We start from the raw sequence: 25,820 nt of genomic DNA, 5'->3' as shown, positions 1-25,820 counted from the left end.
TAAATGTTCGTCAACGTCTGAGACGTTCGAAAACCAAGGTACTATTGTACAATGTTTGGGAGTGATTTCTGAACAAGAGAGGAACAAATGTGTTTCTAGACCTGATTCTAAGCAGCGTATCTATCTGTATCTGTATCTTTATCTAATTCTCCATCCCCTTCTCTGTACCAAGGACACCTTGTTTGGGTCACAGCTAAACATTCCCCTAACCACAGTTGCCATGCCCCATCTCCCACTCTTTCCTTTATGACTTGGCCATGGCTTCTGATATTTCCTTGTCTTTCTAGAACCTCAGAGAGCCATCACTGACAGAAGCACCTTAGCATGTCCTGCCCAAGCTGAAGCCCAGCTCACTTTTTCCCTCCTCCTCCATTTTGACTGCTCCTGTATAGAGGTAGGAGGTTCCCCAACACCTACCGTGTTTCCCCGAAAATAAGACCTAACCGGAAAATAAGCCCGAGCATGATTTTTCAGGATGCTCGTAATATAAAATAAGCCCTAATGTGTCTTTTGGAGCAAAAATTAATATAAGACTCAGTCTTATTTGGGGGGAAATACGGTAGGGCTTATTGTATATTACGAGCATCCTGAAAAATCATGCTAGGGCTTATTTTCCGGCTAGGTCTTATTTTCGGGGAAACACGGTAGGTTCCCTCATGATGGGAATCAAAGCTGTAATAGAGACCTCTTCCTTTAAACACACCCACATCATGTTTCCTCTCTACCGAAGGTGCTAGCACCTACTTTCAGTGTATCTGATGGAGTTCACAGAATATTATAGAATTTTATAAACTGGAACGGGCTTGGCCATAAAACCAGTCTAATATTTTCATGTTTTCTATAAGGAAGCTAAGGCCCCAGGAAGGGAAGTGACTTGCTTAATGTCAGACATTACATTGGAGATAGGTCCTAGGGCTCTTCTCAAAGAACTGGGAAAGCACTTTAAAATAGTTAGAAACATTTTCCATATAATATCTCCATTTTTACAGAGGAGAACATTAGAACATAGAGAGATTAGTGACTTGGCCAGGGTTACACAGGAAGTTTTGGCAGAGCTAGCCTTGAATCCAGGTCTTCTGACTAGAAATCCAGTGTTCTTATAATTTCACCATGTTCTCTCTAATATGCCTAACAGAAAATCAATAAGTAAACATTCCAGAACATTCCAAAGATGTTGGGGGAGAAAAAAAATATACCATCCTCCATGATTACTTTTTTCTGTTTTCACTGAAGGCGCTCAATAGTCAGTAAACTCAATAGAAAGAAAATTCTCTTTCTAGGAAATAGGATATTAAGACTTTGAAAAGAGCTTCTACACAGTCAAATATTGATGCAGTTCATCTGAGTGCTTCCCCTTGAAAGAAAATCCCTTCCAATGACTGGGGGCTCCAACAGAATGGGGCTTTAACAAACCAGAAAAAGCCATGTCTCGCAGTAGGTTCTATAGTTAATTGGTAGTCTTTCTTGCTTTTCACCAAATTTCTCTTCCTGGTAATATTTTTGGCATTTTAATTTTAGACATGGGTGAGGGGGTGGAAGAACACGTTGTTTTTTTTAACTAAAGTCTAATACATATATTTCTAGAATGATTTTAGCCTATTTGCTTCTTTCATACAGGGCAAAAGAGATGGCTTTATAAAGCAGAGATATGGACCTCCTTTCCAATTCTAATGGCTACCGTCCTTATAGGGAATTGCCTTCTGCTTCCCTAAGTATGAGGTGCAGGTGGAGTGGTGTCCAGGAAACAGATAGGTTTGGGAATCTGACAGATTTAGGTTTACATCCTAGCTCTGTCCCTAACGAACTGTGAGATCATGGCCAAGTTTCTTCTTCACGGTTACGGAGAACTTAGGTAATCTCATTATATTGATGAGGAAATCAAGGCTTAATTTAAGAAATCTGCCAACTTTTACATGGCTCTCAAATCACAGATTTGGCTTTGAGACCCACATCAGTCTGATTCTAAAAACTTAACACTTTCTCCCAGCTCTGCCGCCCTCTGTGACTCTTGTTGCCCAGTATCACTACGCTAAATACACATGGTCCAGGTGAATTAGCTGGCAACTAACAAGTGGTACTGTCCCTGCAAGTTTCTGCTGGATCATTTAGGTTCTGGCTAACAAATATATGGCAAAGAGAAAAAGTTGGGGCTGGCAAATGACTTCTGAATACCGAGGCACCCAGAGTTTTACAACTTTTCCAGCTTTCCCACAACTCCACTTCCTATTGCCGGCCAAATGGAACAGGACACCCAACATTCCACCATTCCCCCAACACAAGGGATCAATCACCCCAGGATGGAAGCCTGGAGCTCCTTGCAAGGCCAAAGTAAACACACAATGTGCAGCCTGGGAAGAGGGGAGTGGTGGGAGTGTGCAGCCTGTGCCTGCCTTATCCTAGGCTTCTCCACAGACCCCCTGGCCTTGGCGCATAATCCTACAGGTTAATAATAATCACAACAGGCAGCCTATCATTGCCTCCCTGTCTGGCTGAGAGGTTTACAACTTAAACTCATGGCAGAGGGAGAAATTGGCTCAATCACTTGGAGTAATGGTACATGGGGAGCCAGTTGGGCATGACTGCTATTTAACGCAAGGAAACCAGGCTGCTGCGCTTAACGTACATACACGCTAATAAACACGTCATGCTACAAGGTGAAAATTACCACCACCCTCTGCACTCCCCATCTCATCCCAACCCAGTGAAGAAGACCAGAGTAGGAGAATAAGACCTCAAACAGATGCTCACAGCTACAATTATGCCAAGACTCACAGGTCACCTTTCACTTTTTAAAAAAGACTTAAAATTTATCTATCACAAGACCTTACCACCAATATTTATAAAGCATTTTGTAGGAGGAGGGTAGAAAGAAAGCTTACCTAAACTAACATCATTGCTAAGAATAGCTAACATTTTTCAGATCTTTTATTGTGGGCCAAGCACAATCTTGTGCATCTTTCTAGAAAGCCGAGAGAGGTGGGTACTATTATTGTCCCCAGAATACAGATGAGGACACTGCAACTCAGGGTGTTTAAGTAATTTATCCAAGATCACCCAGGACCTAAGAAGTAGTATTTGAACACAGACCCACGTGAGAAAACCAGAGCCCAAACTCTCAGCCTTTATGCGACACTGGGTTTTTAGGGACAAAGGAGGAAGTGGAGAATGAGAAGGTCACTGGCTTGACAGTGTTCTCAACAGTCCTAATTTTACTCCCTACAGTCTTGCATAGGTCCACATTACGATGCCTTTCTATCTGTCCTTCCCCAGCAAACATGCTGCTTTCCCACCACAAACAAGAACTCAATTTTTACCATGTGTCAAGTACAGTATGACTATCCTGTCCCCGTAGAGCTCACAGTCTAGTGGAAGAGACAGCTAGAGAAAAATAGGTTGATAGAAACTGTCAGGATCTTTCCTAGTTTTTCCATTGGCCCTGTCCACACAGAATGCTCCCATCTCCAGTTGGCCCTGCCCTGAATTGTCAGGAGGACTCTGTGGAAGCCCCTTTTCCTAGGCCAAAATCCTAGCTCAGATGCTGTGGCCCAGCTGCTTCTATCAGATGAAACAAAGTATATTAATAATCAGGGTAATGCTAGCTCCTATAATAAACAAACCCCAAAATATATAAAAGCTAAACACTAGGGTAGCCAGATTTAGGAAAAAAATGAATTTCTGATACCAATTTTTTAGTATAACAATGTTCTGTGCAATATTTAGGATACACTTATACAAAAAATTATTCATCATTTATCTGAAATTCAAATTTAACTGTGTGTCCTGTGTTTCATTTGGCAACCATACTCAAGACATTAAAGGTTTATTTCTTATTTACATGTATACAGTCTGCAGTGAGTATTCTTAGTAAGCAGGCAGCTCCCCTCCACATCGCAATCAGGGATCCAGGCATTTTCTACCTTGGCTCTGCCATCTTCATCACTCAGCTTTCAAGGTGACTATATGCTCATGGGGGTCAAGTCACAGAAGGGAAAGGGCATGGAGGATTCCATGTGGGAATTTTTGTGGGCCAGTCCTGGAAGTGGCACGATGGACTTCTGCTCATGGTCCATGTGTTGGCCAGAACTCAATTACATGGCCTGTACCTAACAGCAAGGTGAGCTGAAAAATGTAATCCACTGTGCGCTCAGGAAGGCATTTGCCAGTCTCTGCCACACCTGGAAATAGTAGAGCTAATCTGTCAGTACTTGTGCCTCATGTATGTCTCATATGCTGGGTTAAGTCAGTACTCCTACCCCACTGGTGTCCTTAGCAGAAGATCAGATGCTCTCTTCTCAGCCCTGGCCTGGTTAACTAATAGCTATTTGGGATTGAGAGTACGAGGCCATTGTGGGAGTAATGAGCAGTGTAATTCAAATCAATTCATTTTAATTCAATGCAATAATATTTATTATATCATAAGTATAATAAATATTTATTAATGCTTCTAGGATATTGAGAAAAGCTCGGTTCTATGTCCCTGAAGAAGACATAAATTGAAGTAGAACCCAGTTATATCCTCAAGGAGCTGTATACAATTAAATTTAACAGCTATCCCCAACCCTTATCTATATCCCATTGATTTTTCAAGGGTCAGTGAAAAACCCACAGCTACAAAAATTTCTGTCCTAAATGTTGGGATACAGAATGGTCTCTCCGCTCCCTAATTGCTAAAACATTATGTGTGTGTGTGTACATACATATATACATTCATTCATTCATTCATTCATTCATTCATTCATTCTTGTAGGCATTCATTTAATTAGTTCATTCTCTAGCATTTAAGAAGCAGAGATCTACTCTACCTTGAGGGTTGGGAATGGGAATTCTAAGTTGAAAAAGACTGGGACCTTGCCTTCCGGAAACCCACAATGGAGGGGGTGGTCAGAATGCACATAACTCACTCAGATACAAGGCAGATGATGGGAAATACTATCATAAACATTCAAATAGTGCTAAAGGACTTATGGGAGAAGGGAGATATTAATTCTGACTGGAAGGTGGGTGGAGAAGATTCCATCAAAGATCCAACAATGACTTCCCAAATAGACAATTGAATCTATCCTGACAAGTGAGGCCGAGTCAAAGCGCCAGGCTCAGAGCCCACAGCAGCCTTCCCCACACGGAGACTCTCTGTCTCCCACCTACTCAGCCCTAATGGAAAAAAGGCAGTGACCTTTTCTTAAGGGATAACTGCAAGGCAGTCTTTCATTTTATCTTAAAAATTCATTCAGATTTTGAATTCCACTTCATAGTATACCAAAATTTGTTTTGCTATAATAATTCTAACATAATTGGCTTAAATTACCTGTCATTGAGTAAACTAATTTCATTTGTGGCTTGTGCGCCACTGACATACCACTTCTATAATATTTGAAGAGGAACTTCTCCAGAAATTCAGCTTCTGAGAGTATGTGACTGGGATTTCACTTTTCACTTATCTCTTGTCTTTTCTCCTTATCAGAATAAATGAAATAGTCTGCATTAAAGACTCAGACTGGTCATGAGTTTTGTGAACAGAGAACACAATAACGATGGATGAGTCCTATATAAGACGAACACAGCAGTTTTCATACACTTCTCTCACGTTAGGGAAGAAGTATATGAATAGTACAATTTAGACATGAGTTGTATTTCTGGACCATCGTGCTTCTGGTGGCAACTCCAATGAGTGTCATAACTATAACACACTCCTGGTGTCAAACAGCTGCCCTGGATTAAAATCTATAAGGATTGAAATCTGTAACTTTAAACACCTCAGAAGTTAAACAGTCAGTTTTTTCAAGTTAAAAGGCACAAGAAAATGTTACATACTTCCCCTCTTCCTGGCCTCTCTAGGATGAAACACCAAAGTGTTAGAAAGACCCCGTTTCTGACAAGGATTTGAGCCTGGGTGCCTAGGGATTTAGCTATGGGACTCTCATCACTTGTAGTGGGAATTTTGCTGCTTTAATGCATGCATTCTGTATGGAAACCACACCTCTTGACAGCTGCAAAATTTTAGTTTTGAAATTGAGGCCCTCTTTCTCAGAACAAAGCAGATTTCCAGAATCACCCAAAACTATTCAATGTTGGCCCTGGGCCTGTATGTTTGTGCTTATGTGTATCCAAAAGGGAGAAAATGCCTTTCTCTTATGCGTAGATGCTCTTTCAAAGACAACACATTAAGACACGATGCCCAACAGCTGACAGCAATGGTTGCTATGTCTCACCCCAAAGCTTTGTGAGGAATCCCATAAAACCTGGCACATGGTTTGTGACACCCAGTGAAACACTGTGCTTCTTCCATAATAACCTGAGCCCCGCTGCCTGTCATTAAGGGACCTCTCTTATTAAGCATCTTTTTTTAAATGGCTGCCATCATCTGGTCCCAGTGTACATTAAATCCCATTATAATTATAAACACGCTTCCCCATAACATCCATTGCAGATTTCATCCACACTGCCTACCCCCTCAGGGCATCTTTGCACTAATAACAACTCAGATTTGCTATTTGAGTTGACAACATTCAGTCCCAACACCATTTGCAATATGCTGGGAGAAAAGAGTAGAAAAAGCTTTCTCTTCTTCAATCATGAAGATGTTGGGGTCCTAGTGACCGAAGACCTCAGCGGCTAAAATAAATAACCCCTCTTCTTCTCCCTTTGAAAAGTCACTTTCTGCCCTACAGATGAGAGGAAGGGTATACACAGAAACTGGAAGAGAAGCCCAAGTTTGTAAATGCCACTAACCAGGACTCCACCGGGATGGGGGTGGAGAGGTAGCAATTACTAGTCAAAAAAGCTATCTTCTTATTTGGTTTTATCAGGTTCAAGTAACCAGAATCCACATATCACTTGATTATTTTCCCCCTCTGCTTTTTGGAGGAGGCATCTAAAGAAGTGACATGATAGAATTAAATGTTAAAAAAAAAAAAAAAAAAAAAAAAAGGCAAACCAAAGAAAACTATCAATATATACACTGAGGGCAAATTTGACTGCCTAATTTTTGACATCATCTGCATCTAGCTAGTAGATATCTGTAATAATGACCTTGAAGCATTGTAAGATCCTTTGCCACTAGAAAAGGGCACAGCATGTTTGCTATTATCTTCTCCCAGGGTCTCCAGTGGGGTAAAGATCTGAGAGTGACAGCCTGGTACAGCCTCCAGTAGCAACCTGGAGTTGTCAACTGCAGTGGAGACTACTTTTTCCATTCAGGGGCTTCACTGCCTGCACCTCTCCCTGAAAACAATTCCCCATTCATCACAAGATTTTGGGGAAATGCAAAGTAGCTTCTTCTCCTAAAGGTAGGAGTCCTTGACTTATCTATTGTGATCGGAAAGTTTACCTTTACAATTTAAAACTATTTTTCAAATGAGGAGTTGGAACAAAATGAGTTGCAACATTCCATTAACAATCAGAGTACTTGAAACAACACTGTAACCTTCTTCCTGGGCATCTGTTTAGTTGAAGTTTTACTGTAATTCAAAACTCCCTCCTCCACTTTTGCCTGAGATTTTGAGGAAGGAGGGAAAGTGCAGGGATTCTGGGGGCTCTAAGTCTATTTACCGGGTGGTTTGATTCAATGGATAACTGTTTGGTCTCTAGCTTGGTGGCTGCTGCACAGAAGATGAGTAATAAGTGGAGTAAGACGAGAAGTAAATTAAAATCCCTTGTTTCCCTTTTCTATCTTGCTAGAGGCTGTATAATTTACAGGTTAAGATCAGGAGCTTTGTAGTTGGAATGGTCTGATTTAAAGTCTCAGCTCTGATCTTTAATAGTTCTGCAAACTTGGAGAAGATACTTAATGTCTCTGAGCGTTTTTTCTCATCTGCAGAAATAGGGAAAATAATAGTACCTGCATCAATAGGATTGTTACAAGGCCTAAATAAAACAACATACGTAATGTGTTAAGATTCATAGTCAGTATTCAGAATGAGGTGTTATTCCCATTGTCCCCTTCCTGTAAGATATCTTATTCCTGATAAACCATCCTCTTCCACAAACTGAGCTCTGAAAGGCTGCTACCAGTGGGAGGTGTATGAATAAAAGTGATGAGAGAATAAGAAGATTTAGCAATGGAATTCCAGCCATAGGTCAACTCATCTATTCCCTTGTCTCCAGCATGACCTCCCTCAGGCTGAGATCTCTTCTATTTTTAGGGACTGGTCAGAACTGATGTCCCCGCTTCCCTTACCACCCCTTTCAAGAAAAAAGTAAAAAGAAATTACTACAAATATACGAACATGAGAGAGAAAGAGAGAGAGAGATAGATTTTTTCTTGTAATTTTCCATCCTGCTTGTTTTTAGGTGATGCCATATGAAATCTCTGAACTGGGGATTCTCATCAGCGTTCCAGGGACCCAAGGACATAGCTGTGGCTATAAATGGTGCCAGTTTTGGTGGTAGAACTGCTGCCGCTTTATCTGGACCCAATAAACCTTATCAAACTGCCTTGCAGCCAGCCTTCAGCGCTAAGTGGAAATGCTTGGAACCCAATGCTGGCACTCAGCCCACAGCCTCGCCTGCCTTCCTCCTTTTGTTACCTTCTCCACCTCTTAAATTCAGACATTAATCTCTCTTTAACACTTACTAACAAGGGCTGGGCTTTTTAATAGGCAGAGTTTATGAAGCAAGGGAGATTTTCACATAGAGTATGGCGTGGAAGGTGGGGGAGTCCAGGGCCATTGAGGAATTGTTCTTTCTCTCCCATTGTTTCCAAAGATTCCCTTTTTCTAACTTAAGGATTAATAGAAGATTAGGATAAAGGGCTAATTTGTGCTTCAGCTACTGTGCTGGGGAGGGACTGGTAGTGGATATGGACTGCAAGGCAGCAACCTTCAGCAGGTAACATCTCGACAGAAGTGCAACAAGTTTAATGATTCTTCTATTGCCTTGGTGAGGCATGTGAGGGGTGTCTTTTCTCCTCTTCTGGCATCCCTCCCTTCTTACTCTCTTTCCAGATCAGTTTTCTTCACTTTCTTGAAATCCCTTTCCTCTTACAGACTGCGAAGACCCTAGGTAGAAAAATCGTCTATAATCGGGATTCCTCTTTATTGCTAAGCAAAAGGATACCCAGGGCTTGGGCTTTCCCATGCCTGGGGCAGGTGTTGCTGTGTACACTGTCAGAGGATAACGTTCTTCCTTCACCTTGGAGCGCGCTTCTCTGCCCTCTGCTGTCCTCTCCCCAGCACTTTCCCTGGGAGTAGGAGACAGAGCAACACTTGCTGGGATGGAATTGCCTGTCTTTGAGACTACCCCCATTAGCAGCTCTTGTGAACCCAGAACAGTTATGATTTGTAAACTCTGCCTCCTAGTGTTTTGCACCCAGAGGAGGATTTTTTTGCCTCTACTTGGCTTCTGCCACCTTCCATAATCCTACAGTTCTTGGGGCTTGACTGTCCCTCTGGGCAGTGCGGAGGCACCGAGGCACACATGGGGATGTGACTATACGTGAGTCTTGTGGAGAAACTTTGACCCACCCGCTTGTCAGGGGCAGAAAGTGGAGACTCAAGACTCCGTGATTGAAGCGCCCCGTTGCTAAGACTGCATGACCTCTGGGGCTGACTGTCCTGAGACCCAGGGATGGAGCTCTCCACCCCACGCTCCTTAACGTTAGTCGGGCACCATGGCCTGCCTGCACGCAGAAAAGCGCTTGCCACCTCTTGCCCCCTTACCTTCGCCAGGCTCCAGGGAGAAGGCAGGGGAAGAAGGGGACTCTCTAAGGGGACTCTCGACCGCCTGAGGAAGGGCAGATTTCTTTTGGTTGCTCTACACCCGGGTTAGTGATAAGTCTACCCTCTAAAGTGGAGCGGCCAGTTGAGAAGAGGAAGCACTTTGGGGGGCCTTCAAGCTTTCACCGTCCCCTGAAGCCTGCGCTGAGCAGGACGTAGTCCTTGGGAACTCTTTCCAACCGGGTTCCTTGGGGGGCAAAGAAGAGGGCATGCTCAAGCCTGAGAGGGAGAAGAGTTTCTCTCAGGCCTCGACCTCAGCCCCCAGGGGTCTGACAGCTGAAATGGGGCGTCCACCTCCAACGTCAGATCCCCGCGGACCCTCTGGCATTTGGTTCACCACGGTCAGCGAATTCTGCGTCTGGAGACTTCTCGCAATCCGGCTGCTCATCGCCCGGAGGCACACCGCAGCCGGGAGGCACAGGAGGCCTGGGCTGGGTCTGGGAAAGCAACCTTCTAAAACTGACGTCGAAGTACAGGGGATGCAGTCCCAAGCCCGGAGCAAAAGTGAAAGGCGAGAGGACACACACTGAATTGGGACAAACATTGAAGTCAGGGACAAAACTCCGCGCCTGGAGCAGCAGGGCAAACAAAACCCGTGTCCAGTGGAAATTAAAAACCTCGGGGTTGAAGGTGGAGGCTGATCCCCGCACCTCACCTCCACTGCCCCCACTGAGGCTTCCGAGTCCCTGGCTTTCCTCTTCACGATCTCCTTTCCTCTCCGCTAGGCGGGTGAGCGGCGGCCGCCAGCGCACCAGCAGCAGCTAGATGTCAGGCGAAGCCCGGAGCGCCGCGCGCGGGTAAGGGAGGGGAGGGGAGAGAAAGAGAGAGAAGCGAAGGGAGGGGAGGGGTGGGGCGGGGAGCGTGCGCCGGCTTGGCCAGTGCGGGGGGGTGGGGTGGGGGTGGGGGTGGGGGTGGGCGGGCTGAGCCCGGGGACGGCACGGGAGGGGGGAGTGGAGGGGGGCAGCTGTGGGCAAGGAGCCCGGCTCGGCCGCCAGCACTAAAGATGGAGAGGCGCCGGGGCCTCGTAGGGGAGGGGGCTCGGCGTTGACGTGAGACGCGGCGGAGGCGCCGAAGCCGGTGGTGATTTGCTAACCTCGCAGCAGAGAGGAGTTGAGGGCGATGAGAGCGGGTACTGCGAACTGCCGGGCGATGCCGCCGCTGCCGCCGTGATACCGAGAGCAACAGTTCCCCAGCAACACCCTTCCCCGACACTGGCACACACCCCCAAGAAGCACGCACACCCACCCCGCAGCGCCCGGCTTGGCAGCGGTGAGTGAGGGGCTAGGGAGGGGCGCACCGCCCAGCGAGAGCCGCGCGCCAGGGCGCCCCTGAGGCTGAAGAGGTCTGGGGGCGCCCTCGCTTCAGCCACTCGGCCGCTGGGCTTGTGCCTGATTTTATTCGGCTTGTTCCCTTCCTGCTGCTGCAGCCGTCGCCACCGCCGGTTGGGGGTCGACTAGAAGGGGGAGCCCTGGCTGTCAGCTTGGGCACAGCTGCTACCCTAACCCTTCCGCACCGGGGCACGGTCGGGGTGAGAGGTGGGGGCAGAGGGGTCTGTGGGGGCTGAGGGCGCGAGCGGAGGAGGGTTGGGGATCGGGAGGCTTTGTACCGCCGGGGACCGGCGGAGGAGCCGGGAGCGGGTGGGTGCTCATATGTATGCGGACCGGTGCGCGGTCGCGAGATAGGGTTGTGGTTTGTGTGTTTATTCGCCGGCCGGCTGGGAAGCTAGAATCAGGATCCGTGGAGTGGACCTGGGGGCGGAGGAGAGCAGGAGTGGGACTCACTTGGGTGTTGTTTTTCTTTGTAAAAACGTGGTGAGCCCTTTTTTCCTTGGTTGGACTTGATTACCCCTTTTTAGGGGGGAGGGGCGGCCGTGGCGGAGCTCCGGAGGGTCTTCAGGGCTCCGGGCCCTCCTCGGCTCTCGGCGGGACCGGCCGTGGCGCCGGAGCTCGCTGTGCGCTTCCGGCCGTACTCGGTGGGTGTCCCAGCTTTGCACCTGATGCGTTCGGGATGCCTTTCCCACCCCGGCGCACTGGCAGCTCGCACGCGCAGCCCCTGGAACACTCCCGCAAGCGCTCAAAATGCGCACGGTTTCGCTGGCCCGCTGGCTCGCCGACCCGCTGGAACGCACAGACGCACTGTGCAAGCGACTCACTCGTCCGCTCCACCGGACGCGCGCACGGTGCCTGGGCTGAGCAAGTCGGCTGCTGGAGGCTCCAGCCCCGCGGCCTGTGACCCTGCCCGTCGCTCCCGGGGATCACGGCCCTGGGTAGGAGAGGGAAGGCTGGCGGATCCCTTCTTGCGTTTCCTCCCACAACTCTCTCCTTTGCTCCCACAACTCTTGGTCCGGCTTTTGTGCTTTCCCTTAGCTGCGGGGTGGGTCCGCCTCCTAGCCGCTCTTGCCCCGGCATCCAGCCCGCCTGGACTCTTGCTTTTCGTCCGGGTCTCTTTCGCTTTTCCTCTTCCCTAGCCCGGCTCCCGTTCCTTCTGCTGTCCGGTTCCCCGGGAAAAGTTGCTTTCCCAAGTTTGCCGAAGACGTTTCCAACTCTTTGTGGGGGTGGCTGGGAACTAGGGGTGTGTGAGAGCGCGATCGATCCCCGGAGCTCGAGCGGGTTAGCGCCGGCTTTTCACCGCGGCGCAGGTCTGGGCGCTGCAGTCAACGCCAGCCTGAGATCGCCGGCGCTGAGAGGCAAGTCCGGGGGACGGCTGACCGAGGGCACCCTGATTTCCCTCAGGAACCAAGGAGCTTTCTTGTGGGAAGGAATTCGAGTAGCCAGCTTCCATTCTTTCGATTGCTCCCTCTTAGTTCTCTGAAACCCCGAAGTCTGTGGGAAAGCACATAGTGGCTAAGCAGGGATGAATGGCCATCCCACCCTTGATGGCCTTAGTCCCCATCCCGGGCTGGGCAGCAAAAGTGTCTTGATTAGCAGTCCTGTTAACCCTTTCTGCATGAGATTTGTGGCTCTGGAACCCATACGGCTCCTTCTGGGGGCTTAGGCAAGTAGTTTTGGAAGAGTGAAGGAGAACCCTTGCTCTGCTTTGCTCCTAGTTCATTTCACTGAAATATTGGCCACAGCAAGGCAGAGGCTGGGAAGGACCTGGGCCTGTGAAGTCTTTTTAACACTCTTTAAACAGTTCAGGAGTCCCAGGCCCTGTTACTGATCCTGAACTGGGCTCTGGGAGAGGCCTTTGTTTCCCAGCCCTGTCTTCCCTTCATACTGGTTGTAACTCATACCATAGATGCTGGTGCCAGTATTGCTTCTAGCACCTCCAAGCCATGTCCAGCATCAATTGCTGCTCCTAGTCATAGGACTTGCCTACTCCTGGGAGCTTGTGGGACACGCCTGGGGTTCATGTACCCAGCATGTACACTCCTGGCTGTAAGGATGCATGTTTCTTATGTTCTCTCTTCTTAGTTTCTCCATGACCTATCCTACATTTTATAGATCTTCCTGTCCAGTAGGGGGTAAGTGCGGCATCTTATATAAGTGTGCACACATGTATTAACTCTCTCCCACTCTGGCTAGTGTGTATGCACATGCACACACAGTCCAGATTTTGGATCACATATACAGTAATTTTGCGGCACCTACGGGTGGAAGCTAGTGTGTGGGTTATGGGTGTGTGTTCCTGTTAGTGCCTAAAAAGGAGATCAGGGCATGCATGGGTCTATAGGTCCTTTACAGCCCAGAGAAGAGTGGAAAGACAGAATCCCAGGGAGGCACTGGCTGATGGTGAGAGGATGGGCCTGGAGGAGGAGAGCTCTTGCCCATAGATTTCTCTGGGCCAGGACTGCAGGCTGCTAGCCCTAGCTGGGTTTTACTTTGCTTCTGGGGCTACCATCGTGAAGCAGAGTTTAGAAAAAACTTTGTTTTGAAAATGAGCTTGATAGTGAAATTGAGTGCTTTAATTGACTAAAGGAAGGGCTTCAGTTCTTACTAATTTTCAGTAAATGCTGGGCACCTCCCCATAGCAAATGTTGGCCTTGCACAGGATCTCCCCACTCTCAGACTTAAAGCCCAAGACCCAGAAGCTCCACTGTAATTTTCATTTCACTTGGTGTGATAGAAGTCATAGAGCAGAGAATTGGGCGTATGCGATGGCAGAAACTTCTCTTTGCTCTCATTCATGGGCTTGTAAAGGCAGACTCCTAGATTTCTGGGAAGCCCCCTTTCCTCGATTAAAATCTCCAGGATTCTCTTGCTCGCTGACCCTCCTGGAGGGGTGTGCTGTGTTGTAGTGTTTGAATTTTTACTTTTAGGGGCACTGACTGTTCTACCTTTTGTTCTCTTATCGCTTTTGCCTCCATCCCCTCTCCCCACTCTAGCCCTCTCCGTTGGCTCCAGGAAACCCACCCTGCCCCATCACGCAGAGCCAGGAACGAAAGAGAGCCTCATGCCTAAGCTGCAGGGAGCACCATGGATCTGACGAAGATGGGCATGATCCAGCTGCAGAACCCCAGCCACCCCACAGGGCTCCTGTGCAAGGCCAACCAGATGCGGCTGGCCGGGACGCTGTGTGATGTGGTCATCATGGTGGACAGCCAGGAGTTCCACGCCCACCGGACGGTGCTGGCCTGCACCAGCAAGATGTTTGAGATCCTCTTCCACCGCAACAGCCAGCACTACACTCTGGATTTCCTCTCGCCAAAGACCTTCCAGCAGATTCTGGAGTATGCATACACAGCCACACTGCAAGCCAAGGCGGAGGACCTGGATGACCTGTTGTATGCAGCCGAGATCTTGGAGATCGAGTACCTGGAGGAGCAGTGCCTGAAGATCCTGGAGACCATCCAGGCCACGGATGACAATGACACGGAGGCCACCATGGCAGATGGTGGGGCTGAGGAGGAAGAGGATCGAAAGGCTCGGTACCTCAAGAATATCTTCATCACGAAGCATTCCAGCGAGGAGAGTGGGCATGCCAGTGTGGCTGCGCAAAGCCTCCCTGGGCCCATGGCGGACCAGAGCCCGTCAGTCTCCACTTCATTCGGCCTTTCAGCCATGAGTCCCACCAAGGCTGCAGTGGACAGTTTGATGACCATAGGACAGTCTCTCCTGCAGGGAACTCTTCAGCCGCCTGCAGGGCCTGAGGAGCCAACTCTGGCTGGGGGCGGGAGGCACCCTGGGATGGCTGAAGTGAAGACGGAGATGATGCAGGTGGATGAGGTGCCCGGCCAGGACAGCCCTGGGGCAGCCGAGTCCAGCATCTCAGGTGGCATGGGGGACAAGGTCGAGGAAAGGGGCAAAGAGGGACCTGGGACCCCAACTCGGAGCAGTGTCATCACCAGTGCAAGGGAGCTGCACTATGGGCGTGAGGAGAGTGCTGAGCAGCTGGCACCCCCTGCTGAAGCTGGCCAGGCTCCCCCAGGCCGACCGGAGCACCCGGCGCCTACAGCTGAGAAACATCTGGGCATCTACTCTGTGTTGCCCAACCACAAGGCTGATGCCGTGTTGAGCATGCCGTCTTCAGTGTCCTCTGGCCTGCACGTGCAGCCCGCCCTGGCTGTCTCCATGGACTTCAGCACCTATGGGGGTCTGCTGCCACAGGGCTTCATCCAGAGGGAGCTGTTCAACAAGCTGGGTGAGCTGGCCGTGGGCATGAAGTCAGAGAGCCGGACCATCGGGGAGCAGTGCAGCGTGTGTGGCGTGGAGCTTCCTGACAATGAGGCTGTGGAGCAGCACAGGTAGGCCCCTTCCCAGTCCAACCCGACACCCCGCCCCAAACTCTGACACCCTGCCTTCATACCCAGCTGCTCCTGAGACTTGGGGCCTGGCTCCCTACTATTTCTAAGTCCTGGGGGTGGGGGCACACTTCTCAAGTGTGGTGAGAGGGTCTTGGGTCTTTCCTAAGCACTGGGGACCCCATGGGCCCAGCTTCTTACCAGGCTCTTCCTCTTTATGCTTTTGGGCTCCTGTTTGCTTTTTTTGCTGTTGGGTCTGTTTTCCTTTGCCTGGAGTGACTGATAAAGTGGATGGAGGGAGAAGAGGAAGTGGGATCGAAGAGGAAGGTCTCCCATGGCCTGGAATTGGCCATATTGCCAGGTTTCAGGTACCCAGGTTCCCATCAGTGGTTTCTGCCAAGGCAGGCCGTCCGCAGCTCAGGAGGATGGGAGGGGCCGGATGCTGCTTAGGCCACAGGAGCAGCTGCAGGTTCCGAATATCAGTCCTGATGAACATTCATCACCAGGAACGTGGCTGCCTTTCTCCCTTCTCATTCTCTGTTCCTGCAAACACATTTAGAGAGAGTTGATTTAAATTCAAGGGGGAAGGATAGGTATGAGAGTCTTGGTTTTGCAGCCTGCAGAGCCTATTCTTATCCCATCTGTAGTCACATTGAGTTAAATGCCACTTCGGGCCAGCATTGGCTTCTCTCTGGCTTATGTTTCCTTCTCTGTGAAATAACTGTCCACTGAGCTCTTATGACATGCCTGGTTCAATACTAAGTGCTTTATGTGGAGTCACATTTTTGTTACAACAGCCCTCTGAGGTAGGTTCTTCCTTTATGTGGGAAGATACTGAGACTTTTCCCTGGGGTCACAGAGAGAGTCGGAGGCAGAGCTGGATTCAAATTCAGGGCTTAACCCCCTTGCATTTTGCTGCCCCTTGGAGTCATTCAGTCTAGAAGAGGATTGTGCCTGTAGAACAGAGGATTTTGAAAATTGCTCATCAGAAATGGAGCAAATATGGAGGGAATCAGGAGAGCATTTGGTATTCACCTCCATTTGTCATCATGATATGCCCATCATTTTACCCTCAAGTCCCTGGGTCAGATGAATGGTGTTAAGAAATCCAGTTTCTCTTGTCACCGTGATAACATTTCCTCACATACCCTTTTGGCTGCTCTTTGGCGGATCGTGGGGAATCCATCTACCCCATTCCTCTGTTTCTCATTCAGTACAGGACAGGATGTGAGTGAGAGGGTGTGGGGTGGAGGGGGAGGCGTCTGCAGGTCGGTCTGATTCCCCCCGAGCTGAGCCGGAACCTGTTCTGATACTGCTTAATCAGTGGCTCTGAGACTTACCTTGTGGAAAGTGCTGCTGAGCTAAACGTAGCCAACTTTTTTCCAGTGGGTGCAAAAAATAACCGCCACTAAGGTGTGTTTTCGTGTTGCCTCTACCGCTCAGAAATAGACCGAGGTTGTGTTTGTTTTTGCTCAAACTTTCCTAAAGAGGAAACCCCCTCCCCAAACTTGACCAGATAAGTTTATCATCCTCTCCGGATGTGAATTATTTCAGTTCTGTGCTATGAGAAATGTCTATAGTGGAAAGTAAACTTTTTTTCTGGCTCTCCTCAGGTCCTAGTTGCTTTACTTTACCTGAGAGGGCTACAAAAGATATTACCCTCCCAGGAGTTCCAGATTGCCATTCTGTGGGACCCTCGGTCCTCTGGGGAGAGGTGGAAGGCTAACCGTGTTACACTCCACAGAACACCGGTGGTGAAACTAGAGCTTGGGGTAGTTACAGAACCTTTCTGAGCCTTGTTTTACACTTTTTTTAAAATGGAGATGGTCTGCAGGGCATGGTGCTCAATTAACGAAGTAATAGCTAGAAACCCGTAGAGCTGTGACTGGCCATAGTAACTGAAGGTGAAGAACAGACCCTTCTGTCCCCCGTCTTGTTTGGGTCTCATCTCTGCATAACTCCCCTGCATAGCTCCAAGTTCTAGTGTGTAGTGTCCACAGCGCTGCCTGCCTCCAGGGCTGTGTTGGCTGCATGGCGGTGCCGAGAATGTCCCTGTCCTTGTGGACTTGTGATGATGAGGCGCTGGTTCTGGAATCCTTGGTGTCACGCTGTGGGCTGCTGACATGGAGAATGTGCTTTTGACTGAGGGTGGAAAGTAAGCTGCTGCAGCCCAAGAAACTAGAGCCTGGGGCAGTGTCTTGGGTGGAAAGCTGTGAGGGTCTAAAGAAATCAAGGAGGGGACGAAATGTTCCTGTGTGTGCTCGGCCCTCGCTCTGACTGGCAGCCCTTTGGCTTCTGATCAGATGCCCTTTGTGAGAGGCCTGTCCCCTCTCTCTCAAAGCTCCTGGATTAAAGGGCTATTTCCCTGTTTCCTACTGTTCTCCGTTCCTCCCTCCACATCCCCACTACCAGTAAACACCAAAAGGCAAAACAATCAGAGTGGGAGACTCTGATGTCAGGAGACTGTGGAGTTGGCTGTAATGTAACAGTGACGAACATGTTGAAATAACAAGTTACAGGTGTTATTTTTAAGCCCATAGGCCCGAGTGTTGGTAAAGGTTAATACCTTGCAATTATTGCTGCCTTTTCTTCTTGGAGGAGCAGAGGGCCATGGAGAAGAAGGCAAGGGAGAGTGCTGGGAAGCCATGCAGGAAGGAGAGTTTGTTGTGGAATCCCACCAATAGGTTTCCTCATGACTTGGTCCCAAGCTGGTGATAGAGGAGCCTCTTGACGCAACAGAAAGTTGGAATGAAAGTTAGTGAAGTTGTGGTCCCTGCGGTTTAGGGCGAGATGTAAATGCTATATCACATATAGTCACGATTGATGGAAAGACTGGACAAAGAACTACTTGGGTAAGTCAGATGGGGCTTACTTATCGAAAGGATCCTGAAGGAAGTCAGAACAGTCAGAAGACCCGATGGAGCAGCACCATGCAGATGGAGGGCCAAGCTCTGGACCCCAAAAGCCTTCCTGAGTAGGCAGGCCCACATTACAGAGGATAACATCTGAGGGAGGGCGGGTCTCATTAAGCTTCTGAAGATTGGACTCACCTTCTCTAGGCTCAATCTTTCTCTTTCTCTCTGAAAGGCTGGAGCACTTCTGCACATAGGCTTGTCAATGTCTAATCTAGGTACCTGCTCAAATGGGCCAGGTGCACCTTCTCATTCTCAGAGTTACAAACATATAAGACTGCAGGGAACTGTATGGTTGGCTTAAGTGTAAACACAGCCCTCATTTATAGCCCTCAGTCTCCCCAGGCTCATATAGCCTGGTCTTAGTGTGTTTCTGAATTCAGTGCTGCAGAATTAGTGGGGTCTGGTTTTCTAGGAGCCTCTGTATCTTCTACAGACAAACCCTTAGACCAGCTACAGTGTGTGTTCTGCACACACAAAGTAGGAACTCTTGCCTGGTTCTTGAAGGGATGCTCAGGAACCACAAAGAATGGTCTCAGCCAGCTCCCTGGACCCATTTGAGCAGCCCTTTTCAGAGGCTTCTTGGGGCCAGCTCTAGGGCGCATGAGCCATGTAGTTGAGATGTCAGAGTTCTGCCTGGCCCGTTGCCATGGTCTCTCTCAGGTGGCCAGCTGCTCTGTTTTCAGTGGTTGACCACGTAGAAGGCCAACAGCCAGGGACCTTGGTTTTGGCCACTTTGAAGAGTTTAGAAGTTGCCCTGAACTCTTCGTCCCCTTGCATCATTCTGCCAGCTTTAGTCACCTCTGAGGTCAAAACAAGTTGTGTTTGGAAAAGAGTATGCTGTGGAATAATGATAGCAATGGCAATAATGTTAATAATGCCTTTTATCAGTTGTAGTACTTTCTCCTTTGCAAAGCATCTTTAATGACTATTTCTCTTAATCTCATAGCCTCTCCTAAGGAAGTACAGGTCCAGCATTCCACATTTGTGGTAATCAAGTCTGAAAAGTTCTGAAAGCTAAAAGGTTTTCTATAAGTTTGCAGCAAACTCATTTAGTGGCAAAACCTGATCTGAACTGATGTGAGCTATATTTATCCTGCTGTATTGAATATTCATATGTTTTGCTGCAAAAATATTAATGTGTTTGATTACAGAGTGCTTCCTTAGACTCCTCTGAGACTGGGCAAACACTATCAGCCCCACAGTACCTTTCTAAAATTTGAACAACTTGGATTTCTGAATCACCCTAGCGTTTTGGATAAGGGATTGTGGACCATTCTCAGCCCCAATTTACAGATGAGGAAAATGAGCTTTGGAGCCAGTAAGTGACTTGCCCAAGGTCACATAGCTATAAATGGATAGAACCAGGAGCTCAGCTTGACTTCTAATTCATAGCCCTGGGTGCTCCATGCCAGGCCATATAAGCACATGGCCGTTGCTGCTCTGGGTCAGCTCCATCTGACCTAGTCTTCGGTTGCCAACTCCATCCCTGAGATACCACCATTGGAGGCTACAGCTATCTTCCTTGACGTCAGTCCTAAAGGTCAGGTGGCGCCTAGCTTCTCTCAGTAGCTATTTATGGCTGATCTGTCATTCACAGATTTGCCCAAATCCTTTCTGAATCCATTTCTATTTCCAGGAAGTATCCTTTGGGGGGTGATGAATGACTTAAGTTTATAACCTCCTGGGCTCCTGGAAATCTATTCTTTTGGAGAGGACGTTGGTTGTGGAGATAGGAAAATGGCAGAAGGCTTTGTGGTGTTGTGCCCAGCTGTCACGGACGCCGGGCCTCTAGACGCAGCTCTGCATTGTTTTTAGCTCTGTCACCATTGTCAGTCTCTTTTTCATCCCGAGTTTTAATTTCTTCAAAATTAAGTGCCTTGTAAACTTAGGCATTTGGCAAGCTGTTTCTGGATTGTTGAGCTCTTTAAAAAAGTTTTTCTTTTACCACTTGTGCACCCACTCATATCTTCATGAAATCCTTTTGGTTAATTGAATTTTGCTCTGTTTTAGAATCTGGATTGGCAGTCAGCCAGCTAAAATAGAGGGTCAGTTAGACTTGAGTCTGTCTGCTCTGACTTCTTTTTAAAAACCTTCTTAGGGTTACTGAGTCATATGGGATCTAGGCTGAGCTCTTGGAAAATTTGAAGATGATTTATTTTATTTCCAGTGGAGAAAAGTTGCATGCTCTTTCATCTCAGTGAGAAGTTCCATTCTAATTTACTGTCTTTATTGGATGGTACTGCTAATTGTAGGAGGGAGAGGGAAGAAAGCTTTAGTTCCGCAACACTTTTTCCTTCTGCTTGTTCTAGGAACATTATTTATGAATCTTTAAAATAGTGATTATCCTAAACTTAAAGTCAAACTCCATGTACAACTCTTTGATTTCTTGCTATTTTAGGAGAAAAACATTTCCAGTCACTTTTATTCAGTCCAACTGAAAGCCTGAGTGTGAGACTTAAGAGTCTTGCTAAATGAATACAGGCGTGCCTCAATTTGTCCAGTGGAGGGTTCATTCCTGAATTTTCCACGATAACTAAAGGTTTTCTTAGTCAAGTTCTGTGTCGACGATGTTAAGTGAAAGCCCTGTCTCAATGGCAGTTATTTTGGTAGAAAGAAAATTTTACCACGGCATCCTTGCTGGCCTATCTCCGACACCAGGTTTGATACATAGTAAATGTGTATTTTGAACAAATGAGACTATCTGGCTCAGAATCCCAATTATACCACTTGCCAGCTGTGTGACTGTGGTTATGTTACATAACCTCTCTGTGCCTGCTCGCTCATTTGTGAAATGATATCATTTGGGAATAATAACAGTACCTACTCAACTGGGTTTGTTAGAAGAATTAATCAGTAAATATTTGTCAAGTGCGAGGAATGGTGGCACAAAGTAAGTACTCCATACATGTTTGCTGTTCTATTTTTATTGATTTGCTGTGAAATGTGTTCGCATTGGTCCAGGTCCTGCTTTTCCTCAGAGGCATAGGTTCATATAGTGCTGTATACACTACTGCCTTGGGCTGTGTGTGTTTGGGCCTGATGTGTAGTGAGCACTTTCCCGAGAAGCTGATCTCTTGTACCTTGGTGACCAGGGTACTCTTTGTCCCTTTGACCTGAGGCCTGATGAGTCATTCCAGTTCTCATTTAAATTTAGCTGGGCAGTGCTCCACCAGCACCAGTTCCAAATGCCCCAGGCGGCTCACCTATGCAGTGTCATATTGGCCATACAAGTGGCCAGGTGAACACATCACTGTGGTAGAGGTAGAGATGAGAGCACCAAACCACCTACTGAGGGAAGTCTGGGCTTGTGGGTGCCGGGTGTTCCAGAATTCCTTCCCTTTATTGCCTCCAGTGCAAAAGAATTCTAAGAGTAGATTCAGCAAGTACCATTTTGAGTACTTGATACATGTCAGGGTCTGTGCTAAGTGCGTCTGTAGTCAGAATCTCCCCAAACCCTCTAGCCTCTAGGTAGATATTAGTTTCAAATTCTCTGATGGGCAAAGAGAAGCATGGGAGGTTAATGGACTTGTCCAAGGTAAGACAGTAAAGGTGGTGCCAGGGTTTGTGCCTAGGTCTTCTGGCTCCATGTTCACTGTTCTTTCCATAACATCCTGCTTGGAACTTTGGTCCCTGGTGGGACAGAAGGGAAAGGGGAAGCAGGAAGGATCAGCTCCGTGTTCCCTGCAGCCGGTGACCAGGGACTCTTTGGTTGGCCAGCTTTGGTCTCCTAGTTTCCTCCAGTGGCTGGAGAGGAGGAAAGTAATGGGAATGCTGCTTATTGCAAAAGTTTCAGGTATTTGGGGGTCAGAACCACACAGGTCCAAAGAGTATTACATCTACTACATCATTTCTTACTGACATAGAGGGAGACTAGCTTCTAGCGATAGAGGACTTTTGTGCTGACTGGAAAAAAAAAAGAAAAGAAAAGAAAAAGGGAGAGAAAAAGAAACCCACTTAAAAAAATAAAAATTCCATGCTGTTAATTTCATGCCAGCCTAATCAGAGCATCCCCATTCTGTTTCCCCTTAAAAGCCCCAGTGTGTTTATTATGCTGGTTCATTCTGGAAAAAACTGTGGTTGGGTTTTGCCTACGTGAGGCTGATCTCTGCAGCTGCAAGGAGGGGGACCCGGTATACTTTATTGGAAACTTTGGCTAAAAATTTGCAAAAACCTGCTGAATTCTAAACTCCTAGCTCACTTACGACTCTGTCCTCAAGGTGTGATTTTCTTCAGCAGAAACAGATTGTGTTCAGCTTTGCAGTAGGAAGACTCCAAGTCAGATTAGAGAAAGAACTTCCTGAAACAGTGGGGCATTACTGGCAGTTTATTAGAAAACTTGGTTTAGGAACTAGAAATTTTGATGAAGTGGAGAAATTATGTATGGGTCAGTTGGAAGTGGTTTTTAGAGTTCTCCCCGCTTTAGGGCCATTTAGACCCCCCCCCCCCCCAGATAATAAGTAAGGACATATACCGTATTTTGCCATGTATAATGCGTACCCATGTTTTTGGCTCAAACTTTCAGGGAAAAAAACCTTTCGCTTTAATTTTTTAAATTCAAATATTTATTTGTTCATACCTAGGTACTTTTTTTTTTTTTGTATTATAAAGTAATGTTAGCATTTTTTTTAACGTATTACGGTACAAGAAATTTTATGTAACAAATAATTGTAAAACACGAGAACAGATACAAGGTACAAGAAACTTTATGTACCAGTAACAAATTTACGATATTTACCCATGGTAGAAGGCCAAGAACTCTTTCTTGTTGCAAGTTTGTCATAAGTTCAACAAAACTGATTATCATATTCCAGGGTATTATTTTACATACGGATATCGTTATTGATTTCTAGAGTTACACTTTTAACTCATAAGCATAAATAAAAGAATTAAAAACATTCATATTGATACAGAATTAGTACTACCCATGTATAATGTGCATCTTTATTTTTCCCTCACAAATTTGGGCAAAAAAGTACGCATTGTACGCGGCAAAATACGGCACATGCAAACAAACCACCACAGGCATACCAAGAGCAAGACTGATGCACCACCAGACCATTGTCTTTGTGGGGGACAAGGTTAGTAGTGCAAAGCACAGAGACACATGTTAGATATACTCAGCTTTAATGCTAGCACTACATTGTGAATTTGGGCAAATCTTCACCTGTCTGAATGTCAGGCTCCTCTCCTCCAAAGTGAGGTTAGCCCCTTATCTCTCAATGTGATTTTAAACATATGAAATGTGGTACCATATAACATGAAGCACACAGCAGGGACTCACATATGAGGCTGCCTCCCTGCTTATGATCCCAGCCTGACAAGGGAGTTGCTCACTGAGCCCCCCGCCACCCTTGCCGGGCCCACCCTCGCCTGGCATTGGTCTCTAAGTGGATTAGCTGAGCATTGAGATCTTAATGCCATTAGGCCTGTTGGCACAATTCTCTTTGCCATAGTGAGAAGCAGATGTGGCCGACCATAATGGCCCTCAGTGATCCATCAGGCCTGGAGTGCAGGGGGAAACATTATTAGTGTTAATTTGGGGGAGTCTCTTATGGTAGCTGGGGGAAATGCTGAGGGAATGTTTGAAATGTATTGATTGAAGCCGTTCAGCAAGTTAGATGCTGCTGGGGTCTACTGTGACTAAACTGCCCACTCCCCTCACCCCTCTTTAAGCACAGCCCCTCCCCAACCCTGAAGCCCAGGCCTGATTACTTCCAGAGTTGGAGAGACAAGTTAGCAGGCTCTTGTTTCTTGCCGATGTACCTTATTAGTAGCACCTGGCATCATAACCCACTAATGGGAACCAGCGCTCTCCTCCTGCGTGGCCAGTGACAAGTAGCCCTGTCAGCCGGAGCTCGGCGTGCGAGGAAGTTCCTATTAGCTTTATGGTCAGGAGAACTTGTCCTGTTCAGGAAATGAATGTTGCCGCTAAAGGTCCGTGGCCCTGACCCTGGCGGCGTAACCTGTGCAGGCCAGGGAGACCCCGCTCAGGATGCTTGGGATTTCAGCCCCTCTCTGGTTCTTGTCATATGTAAAGAGGGAATCACTCTGGTATGTTGCAGCCTTGAACTTTTGATTTATTCAGTGAGGGCGACTTAAACCGTTTCCATGCCTGGACGGCTGTGTGGTGACAGAGCTGAATGTGTGTGCCTAGATGTGTGTGTGGAGTCTGGGTGGGGGGGCGCAAGGAGAGACCCCCACGTGCTAACGGGGGTCGTCTCTGGGAGGGGAGATTTTAGGGGATGTTTATTTGCTTGCTTTTTGCATTCTTGCAATGTCAAAATTTTCTGGAGTTGTTGGTTACAGAATGGTGGGAAGCTGGGAAGCATTGTGTCTGCAGTTGAACCTGGATTTGAATTCATCCTCTGCCTCTTGGAAGCTCTGTGGCTGTGGGAAGATACCTAGGTGCCCGCTGCCTCATCCAGGAGCGGAAGTTGATAACCTTGACTTCTTGGCATTGTCGTGATATTGTTCATAGTGTGATGCGTATGGAAGTTATAGCCCAGGGTCAGGCAGGCTGTGTGGTCTCAGGTGGTGATGTTTGAAAGGAGGTGCGTATTTCTGTTTTTCTTATCATACACTTGTTTGAAAAATTACAAAAAATGGCATAAAACTTTTTTCTGTTTAACATATCAAGACCATTTTTTCCTCATCATAGCTTTAGAATAGTTCTAAAAAGGCTACTTCAGTTTTTCTCTTTTCCTCCTCTCCCTCCTCCTCCTCCTCTTCCTCCTCCTCCTCCTCCTCTTCTTCCTCCTCCTCCTCCTCCTCTTCCTCCTCCTCCTCCTCTTCCTCCTCCTCCTCTTCCTCCTCCTCCTCCTCCTCCTCCTCCTCCTCCTCCTCTTCTCCTCCTCCTCCTCCTCCTCCTCCTCCTCCTCCTCCTCCTCTTCCTCCTCCTCCTCCTCTTCCTCCTCCTCCTCTTCCTCCTCCTCCTCCTCCTCTCCCTCCTCCTCCTCTCCCTCCTCCTCCTCTTCCTCCTCCTCCTCCTCCTCCTCCTCCTCCTCTTCCTCCTCCTCCTCCTCCTCCTCTTCCTCCTCCTCCTCTTCCTCCTCCTCCTCCTCCTCCTCCTCTTCCTCCTCTTCCTCCTCTTCCTCCTCCTCCTCCTCTTCCTCCTCCTCCTCCTCCTCTCCCTCCTCCTCTTCCTCCTCCTCCTCCTCCTCCTCCTCTTCCTCCTCCTCCTCCTCCTCTTCCTCCTCTTCCTCCTCCTCCTCCTCCTCCTCTTCCTCCTCCTCCTCTTCCTCCTCCTCCTCCTCCTCCTCTTCCTCCTCCTCCTCCTCCTCCTCCTCTTCCTCCTCCTCCTCTTCCTCCTCCTCCTCCTCCTCCTCCTCTCCCTCCTCCTCTTCCTCCTCCTCCTCCTCCTCTTCCTCCTCTTCCTCCTCCTCCTCCTCCTCCTCTCCCTCCTCCTCTTCCTCCTCCTCCTCCTCCTCCTCTTCCTCCTCCTCCTCCTCCTCCTCCTCTTCCTCCTCCTCCTCCTCCTCCTCCTCTTCCTCCTCCTCCTCCTCTTCCTCCTCC

General features: G+C 47.9%; 1 protein-coding gene across 4 annotated transcripts in view; it reads left to right on the top strand.

Annotated features, from left to right (window-relative positions):
* The first annotated feature begins 10,069 nt into the window (after positions 1-10,069).
* ZBTB16 (zinc finger and BTB domain containing 16) overlaps positions 10,070-25,820 on the top strand; it is a 184,488-nt gene continuing 168,737 nt past the window's right edge. Inside the window, exons 1-2 of one of the 4 annotated variants that reach the window (XM_074335449.2) lie at positions 10,070-10,510; positions 14,038-15,396. In XM_074335449.2, the coding sequence (XP_074191550.1) occupies positions 14,129-15,396 (1,268 nt within the window). In that variant the 5' untranslated portion in view covers positions 10,070-10,510; positions 14,038-14,128. Of the gene's footprint in view, positions 10,511-10,635; positions 10,983-11,049; positions 11,242-11,816; positions 11,980-14,037; positions 15,397-25,820 lie in introns of those variants that run through there. The other 3 variants (XM_019753309.3, XM_074335451.2, XM_074335452.2) reach the window with 3 other exon arrangements.

Source organism: Rhinolophus sinicus, chromosome 14 (assembly GCF_057876585.1).
Source record: "Rhinolophus sinicus isolate RSI-liver-muscle chromosome 14, RSI-T2T, whole genome shotgun sequence".
Classification (NCBI taxonomy): Eukaryota; Metazoa; Chordata; class Mammalia; order Chiroptera; family Rhinolophidae; genus Rhinolophus; species Rhinolophus sinicus.
The sequence above is the reverse complement of the archived record's forward strand: the minus strand, read 5'-3'. Positions and strand labels throughout refer to the sequence as shown.